Below are 9585 nucleotides of genomic sequence, written 5' to 3'. Positions count from 1 at the left end.
TCCTACCACCAGGGCAAGAAAAACCTGCAGCAACTCTGCCTGCCAATCCCTCCCAAGTTGTGTTGTTACAATTCTGTTGCCTGCCACGTGAACCTGCCCTGTCACACACTAGTCCTCTGAAAGCCGATTCCCAGCAAGTCTTTCTCTCCCCTCCATTCCCTGTGCTTCCATCCCAGTCACCTCACATACAAGAGTTGCACCAGCTTCCAGAAGGACCTCCCTGCCTCGGCCTTACTTCTCCCTAAAACCCAACCAGCCACTACCACAGCTGTGATCACCTTCCTGCGCCCTGTCCATTGGGTCACACCCTCTACTCAGGGGTGCCCATTGGCCTCTCACTGCCTCATCGTCAAGTCTGAAGGCCTCAACTGACACTCAAGGACCCTTTAAATGGGGCCAAAGGACTTTCCAGCCTGGCCTCCTGACACAATCACTCAAGCATAGTCAACTGCACATACTCCTTAACTAATACATACTGATTGACTGTAAACACTACACTTTTTTAAAAAAAAAGATTTTATTTATTTGAGAGAGAGAGAGTGCAGGAGCAGAGGGGAGGGGCAGACAGAGAAGCAGACTCCCCACTGAGCATGGGGCTGGACTGGGTCTCAATCCCAGAACCCCGGAATCACAACCTGAGCCAAAGGCAGACACTTCACCGAGTGAGCCACCCAGGCGCTCCTGTAAACACTACACTTTAGTTTAGTTTTGTTTTTTTTAAAGATTTTATTTATTTATTCATGAGAGAGAGACAGGGAGAGAGAGGCTGAGACACAGGCAGAGGGAGAAGCAGACTCCATGCAGGGAGCCCCATGTGGGACTCAATCCCGGGTCTCCAGGATCACACCCCTGGGCTGAAGTTGGTGCTAAACCACTGAGCCACCAGGGCTGCCCAACAATACACTTTAAAATGAAAAATGCATTATTCCTGCTAAATGTGTATGAAATTTAGAGTTCAAAGTCATTGGCAGGCTCTGGAGGTCTAAGAAAGCATGACTTGTAGGTGATTTCTGCCTGTGAATGCAGCAAAAGCATCCCACCAAGTACCAGAATTCTGCCGACCAGTCGGTCAGAGGCCAGGGGATGGAATGTGCCCCATCTCACCGCTTTCGAGCCATCTGTGCTCAGGAGCCTGATTCCAGAATGCAAGTCAGAATCAGTGTGCTTTGGGGAGTCCTGCTCATGCGCCCGTCACCTGGCTTGTGTCACATTTAGCTCTCTCCCTCCGGCAGGCCCGAGAGGTGGGTACAGTTGTGATAATCCAGCTTTCACAGATGAGGACGCTGAGGCTTGGCATCGTGCACTGGGATTCCTGAGTCCCTCCCTGAGCAACCCCCAGGCTGCCACCCTGGCTAGACACACTGACCTTGCCGTGGCTCCCCTCCACTCACCACACTGTTCCGCAGCTCTTAGTAAATGATGTCCTTTCCGATGCGCCACACCATCGCCTGAGGGATCTTTGTGAACTGAAGTCAGTTGAGCTGTTGCCTTGCTAAAATCTCCCACAATGCAGAAAACTGAAAACTGACCCCACAAGATAATCTGTGTCTAACGTCTGGAATCCAAAAATGTTATCTTATACGGCAGGGAAAGAAAAGGACTTCAGCCCACGTGATTAAGAATCTCAAGTTGGCCGGCCGCCGTGGTGGCTCAGTGGTTGAGCATCTGCCTTTGGCTCAGGTCATGATCCTGAGGTCCTGGGATCTAGTCCCGCATCGGGATCCCCTTGGGGAGCCTGCTTATCCCTCTGCCGATGTCTCTGTCTCTGTCTCTCTCTCTCTCATAAGTAAATAAATAAATTTTTTAAAAAAATCAAGAGTTGGGTAGATCATCCTGGTGTATCCGGGTGGCCCCCACATGATCCATGTGTATCCTGTAAGCAGGAGGTGGAGGGATACTCACACAGCGGGAGGGAAGGTGAGGTGATGACCCTGGGGAAGACACCAAAGGGCCACAAAGCAAAGGAATTTGAGTCTGGCAGCTGCTAGATGCCGGAAGAAGCAGAGAAAGAATCCCCTCAAGCCCCTGCACGAGCGCAGGCCCACCAATACCTCCTCAATTTCAGGCTTTCTCCTGAGAATGAGTTTCTGGGGTTTCAAGCCATCAAGTTTGTTGTAATTTCTTACAACAGCCCCAGGAAGCTAATGCATGTGGGTCCACACCACCTACAGTTGAATTGTGAGCGACTTCTCGATGATTCGTACCTTCTTTTTGGGACTCCTCTCTCCTTTTGCTCACGCACCCTAGCCTCCAAGCATAAGAAAACAGAATTCCTGGGACGCCTGGGTGGCTCAGTGGTTGAGTGTCTGCCTTGGGCTCAGGGCCTGATCCCAGGGTCCTGAGATCAAGTCCCGCATCGGGCTCCCTGCATGGAGCCTGCTTCTCCCCCTGCCTGTGTCTCTACCTCTCTCTGTGTGTCTCTCATGAATAAATAAATAAATTTTTTTTCTTCTTAAAAAAGAAAAAGATGGGGTCCCTGGGTGGCTCAGCGGTTTAGCGCCTGCCTTCAGCTGGGTGCGTGGTCCTGGAGTCCCGGGATAGAGGCCCACATTGGGCTCCCTGCATGGGGCCTGCTTCTCCCTCTGCCTGTGTTCCTGACGCCACTCCCCACCTTGTCCTGGAAAATGCCTATTCTCTTCCCATCCTGGGCCCCCGCACTTCTCCCCCCACACACACAGTGCTCCCCAGTCACCTTACTCTTACCTCTATCCTAACAGGACAGTATGCTCTGGTTTGTTCATCTGCCGTTTCTCTCATTCACACAGAGGTCACAGCAGGTCACAGACCCTGTCTTATTTGTCTTTGCGTTGCCAGCACCAAGCACTGTGCCTGGGACGCATAGCAGGTGCTAAATAACCTACCGCGGTCCCTGCCCAGATGGCGTGGGTTAGCCATCGTCCTGGCTCCTCACTGTGCTGTGAGCGGCGCAGAAGCCAACAAGTCCTCCTGGCCGAGGGCGCGGCCCCGCACAGCTCTTCTGTACATCTGCCTTGCCAGGGTGGACAAGCAGGTGGCTTTTGATGAAATTTTACCCGTGCCTTGTCAAATTGCATCCTCCCCTCAACAAGAACAAAAAAGGGTTCTCAGAGTCTCTAAGGAGTCTGTATTCAGGGAGCAGGAAAAAGGGCGGCACTGTGGGCATTAATGTATGAAATTAACATAGAAAAAACTGGAGCTGAGATATGCATTCTTGGTGATTTTTCAAGAAAAAGACCTAAAGATATCAAGATTGAATGTCCTAAGAGGGAAAGAAAGGCAAATCCTCAGACTGGCTAATCCTGGAGGTGAGCAACAGGAGACTCAAAGGCACGGTTGGCAAACCCCAGTTACACACAGAGCAGGTAAGACGTGTTCTGAGGCCCGGGTTCCACCTGAGGCAGGAACATCCCCATCACAACTGTGAGAGCCTGGCGTTGTGGACGGTGCAAATCCAGAGCTTTATTCCTTTGTTCTGATCTCTTGCTTCCCTGGAAGCCTCCCTCATTATAGCCTACATCTAGGAAGATGTCCTCTACATGATCTCAAGTTAGACCTTGGACCTGTGGCAAGTATGGAGGACTCTGGGGGCGGGGGTGGGGGTGCTACCCTGTGGGGATTTGTTTTGGCAGCCAGGCTTCCCCTCTATTTCCAGTGAGCATTCTTGCCTTTTCTCGAACCTTCTACATGAAGTTAATAAGTACAATAGAAAAAAGACCCTTGCTTAACCAACCAGGATAGTGGTTCTTATTCTACTTTGGTGTCACAGACCTTCTCAAGAATATGACTGCCACAGAGCCTCTCTTCATATGCCCATATGCAGAAAAGTTAACAAAGGTTCTAGGGCGGTTATGAAGACCAGAAGCTCAGCCATTGGCTGTGGATCCCTGATTGAGAACCCCAGGCGTAAGGGAAAACAGACACCTACCAGCTTGGTGGTGGTGAGAGGTTGGATAATTTTTCCAAAAGCTCTCCGGGGAGAGGCATGATCACTGAAAGGTAGGAAAGGCTACTGAAGAGCAATGGCTTGATGTCTCATTATTAGTCTTCAGGGCTTCTCCCCACCCTGTAGGCCCTTTATCAATTACAATCCAGCTTACTGATAAAGGAAGAGTTATGTGGACAGAAACCAAGGAATCCATGAAGTGTTCAGGAGTACCCAGAATTGGAGTTAATACCAACAAGACTCTTCTGGTCACCACTGCAGGGGATATCTTTTGCAATACATAAATTTGGAGGTTGTAACATGGGCTGTGTCATAACGCCCCACCTCATGTTCCCTTACCTACCTGAATCCACCTACACCTGGGGTAGACATCCTCAAGTGCCTTTTCATGTGCGCATGTGTGCACGTGTGTGTTTTGGGGGCGGGGTGTTACCACCCTGGAGCTGGGATGGGGGAGTTAACAGGATGGAGATATAAATGGCCCAGCCACCCCTCCTCTGGTGGGCGAATCTGAGACATGGTCCACACAGTATCTCAGAATTCTCCAGCAATATTAAGCCCAGGTGATCACAGCAGGACCTCTGCATCTGGCACTCCACCTTTTTGCCTTTTCTCCTTTATCTCTTTCCCTACTTTCTAACTTGTTCCTCCTGAGATTACCTTCCAAACTACCTGCCCCTGGTGCTTGTCTCAGGACAAGCTATGCTTTGGAGGACATCCACATCGAGACAGGGTAATATTTGCCATAATGGGCTTTTATTTCTGCTTGTGACAGATTCAGGTCTCACACCCATACCTTGCAAGGCCTGTCACCGCAACACTAGGTCCAGCCTTCAAATCCAATTAGGTGTTTCCTCTGCTAGTGCCCTAAATACATCATAAATAGGGAAACCCACATACCTAAAGATGTTTACTGGAGATGATACCAGGACAGGCAGATTTTCCACAAGCACCGCCTGACACTGCAGTTATAATGCAACTCACTAAAGCTCTAAAACAAGAACAGGCCTCACATTTACATGACTATCACATCCCAGGGACAGCTAAGTGTGCACTCAAGGGAAAGACTGAAGAAAGAATTTGGTATTTGGGGAGGCCTGGGTGACTTAGCGGTTGAACATCTACCTTTGGCTCAGGCTGTGATCCTGGGATCCTGGGATCCAGTCCTACATCAGGCTCCTTGCAGGGAGTCAGCTTCTCCCTCTGCCTAGGTTTCTGCCTCTCTCTTTGTGTGTCTCTCATGAATAAATAAAATCTGAAAAAATAATAATAAAGAATTTAGTATTTTGTGAATCACTGAGGGAAGCGAGGTAGTTAAGCATGGAAGGAAAGAAACTAGATTATTTCTGGTTTCTGGAACCTTGTTTTGATAAGGTTTATTAACTTATTAACAATTCTTCACAAAGTTACTGTGAGAAATGGCTAAGAAACAATCATGAGGCTTTAAATCACCCTCGTTGCAGTGGCACTGCTTGCTCTGCTGGTTATCCCTTTTTGAACCACCCAACTAATCCCTAGACTGTTACCACCACAGACATGACTGTCCCCACAGCTCCCCAGCCACCAGCCCAATTCTGTGAGAGCAGGTTTGTTGAAATAGTTATCTCCATGTTTGGTTTCATGGCCCAGTCTGGCTTCTGCTCCCCCCACTCCCTCAAAACTGTGTCAAAGTCGGTGATACCTCCATGCTGCTGATAGAAACTCTGTCATATTACCTTAGAGCATTCAACACAGGTGACAACTCCTTTTTAAATTTTTTTAAGATTTATTTATTTATTTGAGAGAGAGAGAGTGAGCAAGCGATGGGGAGGGAGAGGGGGAGAAAGTCTCAAGCAGACTCCCTGCGGAGCCTATCACAGGGCTCAAACCCACAACCCTGAGATCATGACCTGAACTGAAACCGAGAGTCAGACACTCTACCAACTCCTTTTTTAAAACATTGTGCTCTTTGCTTGGCTTCCATGACACCACACTCCTCTGGTTTCTACCTTCCCACTGGCAGATCTTTCTTTCCTCTCACTGCTGTGACTTTCTTTCTTTCTTTCTTTCTTTCTTTCTTTCTTTCTTTCTTTCTTTCTTTCTTTCTTTCTTTTTCTTTCTTTCTTTCTTTCTTTTTTTTAAGATTTTATTTATTTATTCATGAGAGACAGAGAGAGAGAGTCAGAGACACGAGTCAGAGACACAGGCAGAGGGAAAAGCAGGCTCCATACAGGGAGCCCGATGTGGGACTTGATTCCGGGTCCCCAGGATCACACCCTGGGCCCAAGGCGGCGCTAAACTGCTGAGCCACCCGGGCTGCCCTACTGCTGTGACTTTCAACGTGACCCGTGTTGGTGAATATCTCCCAGCTTCTTTCTTCAGCTCAGACATCTCCTGAACTGCACACTTCACTACCCATGAAAGCACATGTGAGCCACATACACATTGCCATGTGGATGGCCCATAGCCACTCCAGACCCAACATGTTCACACAGAACCTTCATCCCCCCAACTTGTCTTTCCTGCCTGTTTCCACTGACATCTCCCCACTTGGGGAGACAAAAATCTAAACATCCCCCTAATCCCTCCATTTTTTTCATTCCTCATGTTGAATTTATCAGGAAATCCATTAAATCCAGCCTTCAAAATATATTCTGAGTCCAGTTCTCTTCGTAGGCACTGCTGCAACCCTGGTTCAAAAAGGCAGGCGAACACCTGGCTGGCTGTTCGCCTCCTCGATTGATGCTCTGCTTCTCCTCCTAACACCTTCCATCCATCCTTATGCTGCAGCTAAAGTGAATATAAGATGTAAGTCAAATCAATTTATGCTTAACTTCCCCTGTTTCTCATTGCATTAAACTCTGTCTTCCTTAAAAGAGGACTAGAAATCCCTAAGTTGTTCTCAACTGGCCTCAGCTCATCCCTTTGGCCTCATCTTGTGCTCCTTCCACTTCCATGAATATGCCAATCTGTCCTGCCTCAAGGTCTTTTCTCATACCGCTCCTCTCTTCGAAAGCCCTTTCTGCCCTGAACAAATCCCATAGGTAGATTATATTCATCATTCAGGTTGCAACCTCAGTGACATGTCCTCAGAATAGTTCCCAGACTACCTCTTCTTCTCCTTCTTTAAATGGCTCCTCAAATTTTGTGGGGTTTTTTGTTTGTTGAGGTACAATTACATATAAGGGAATTCACCAATTCAACGACTTCTGACAAATATTTGTGGTTGTGTAACCACCACATAAAAATAGTGTATTCCATCACTTTTACCACATTTCCCTCCTACCCCTTTGTGTTCAGCAGCCTCCCTTTCTCCTGCCACCACTGATCTGATTTCTGCCCTATAAAGTGTTGCCTTTTCTAGAACGCTATTGTGATGGTTAATTTTTTGTCAGTTTGGCCAGGACACAGGGTGCCAAGGCATTTGGTCAGACATCACTCTGGGTGTGTCTGTGGGGGTGTTTCTGAAAAAGATTAACATTTGAATTGGTACACCCAGTAGAGCAGATGGTCCTCCCTCGTGTGGGTGGGTCTCACCCAGCCAATTAAAGACTTGAATGGAATTAAAATCTGAGTGGGAGTGAACTCCTCCCGCCTGTTAGGCTGGAACAAAGGTCTTTCCCTACCCTTGAAACCTAAACTGAAACATGGCTCTCCTTGGGTCCGGAGCCTGCTAGGTTTCAGACCGGAAATCACACCATTGGTTCTCCTGGGTCTCCAGCTTGCTAACTGCAGATCTTGGGACTTCTCAGTCCATATGAGTGTGTGTGTGTGTGTGTGTGTGTGTGTGTGTGTGTGTGTTGGCATATACACACACACATGTATGCACATATATACATATACATACATACTTCTATGGAGGAGATACATACATTGGTTCTGTTTCTCCAAAGAACCCTAATACAAGTGAGATCATACAGTATGTATTCTTGCATGTCTCACTTCTTTCACTTAGCATAATGGTTTTGAGATTCATCCACTATTAGCTATTAGTTCCATTTTATGGCTGAGTGATAAAAATGCACATACATGTGCGTGTGTATATGCCAACACACACACACACAGTCATATGGACTGAGAAGTCCCAAACTGAAGCAATTTTACATTGCTTCCAGCTTTTGGCAATTACGAATAAAGTTGTTATAAACATTTGTATATGGGCCTTTGGGTGGTCATGTTTCATCTAGGAGTAAGATTGCTGACTTGAAAGGTGAGTGAACGTTTGTTTACCTTTACGAGAAACTGCCAGTTTCCCAAAAGTGGTTGACCATTCTCACTAGCAATGTTGGAGATTCCAGCTGTTTCACACCCTGACATTTGTCTCATCCATTTTTTAATTCTAGCCATTATAAGTGCAGTAGTATCTCACTGAAATTTTCATTTGCATTTGCCTAATAGTTGATGATTTTGAACCTATTTTCATAAGCTTAATTAACATCCACAACTTTTACCCATTTTTATTTATTTTTAAAGAATTTATTTATTCATGAGAGACACAGACACATAGGCAGAGGGAGAAGCAGGCTCTCCGCAGGGAGCCTGATGTGGGGCTCCATCCCAGGGCCCTAGGACAACGTGAGCCAAAGGCAGATGTTCAACCACTGAGCCACCCAGGTCCCCCTACTCATTTTTAAATTGGGTTATGTTTTACTATTGTTACAAGAGTTATGTATTCTAGATAACAAGTCCTAGGTCACACATGTGTCTTGGAAATATTTCCTCCCAGTCCGTGGCTTATCTGTTGATATTCTTTAAGAATGTTTTTCAAAAACAAGTTTTTTTTTGTTTTGTTTTGTTTTAATGAAACCCATTTCATCAATGTTTTCTTGTAATTAGGGCTTTTTGGATTTTATTGAAGAAATCTTCACCTACCCAGAGTCCCTAAGATTTTCTGGTTTACTTCCACAACCTTTTTATGTTTTACATTGAGGTCTTGATTCATTTTGAGGTAATTTTTGTACATGCTGTGAGGTAAAGTTCAAGATTCTCTTCTTTGGATGTGGATGTCTGAATGTTCTAGCACTATTTGTTGAAAAGACTATCCTTTCTCCACTGAATCACCTTTGTATACTATTCAAAATCAATCAGATATGTATGTGTCTATCTTTTTTTTTTTTTTAGTTTATTTTTAGCAATCTCTATACCCAACAGGGGGCTCAAATTCACAACCCTGAGATCAAGAGTTGCATGCTCCTCAAACTGAGCCAGCCAGGTGTAGGTCAATTTGATTCACTATTCTGTTTAAGTGATCCCAGTGTAGGTCAATTTGATTCACTATTCTGTTTAAGTGATCCTTGTGTCAATCCTAACACAGTTGCTACACAATCTTGATTACTATAACTCTAGACTGTCTTGAAATCAGGTAATTTGAATTCTCCAACTTTGCTTTTACAAAATTGTTTTGGCTATCTAGATTCTTTGGATTTCCATACACATTTTAGAATCATCTTATAAATTTCTAACGAAAAAGCCTGCTAGGATTTTGAATGGGATTACACTGACTATAGATCAATCGGGTAAGAATTGGTGTATTAACATCTTGAATCTTTCATCCTACAAATATGGTATTTGTTTCCCTTTACTCAGGACTTCCTTAATTTCTCTCATGGGAAGTTATTTGGGATTTCCCAGATATCTTCTTGTTACTGGATTTTACTGGTTAATTGTTATGGTCAGAGAACAAA

General features: G+C 45.9%; 1 protein-coding gene across 1 annotated transcript in view; it reads right to left on the bottom strand.

The window, feature by feature from the left end:
* Positions 1 to 5103: 5103 nt before the first annotated feature.
* Positions 5104 to 9585, bottom strand: part of TIPRL (TOR signaling pathway regulator) — a 37958-nt gene continuing 33476 nt past the window's right edge. Inside the window, exon 7 of the mRNA XM_072830493.1 lies at positions 5104 to 5177. Within this exon, the coding sequence (XP_072686594.1) occupies positions 5130 to 5177 (48 nt within the window). The 3' untranslated portion in view covers positions 5104 to 5129. The remainder of the gene's footprint in view (positions 5178 to 9585) is intronic.

This window comes from Canis lupus, chromosome 6, assembly GCF_048164855.1.
Source record: "Canis lupus baileyi chromosome 6, mCanLup2.hap1, whole genome shotgun sequence".
NCBI lineage: Eukaryota > Metazoa > Chordata > Mammalia > Carnivora > Canidae > Canis > Canis lupus.
Note: the sequence above shows the minus strand (reverse complement) of the source record. Positions and strands in the feature narration are given on the sequence as shown.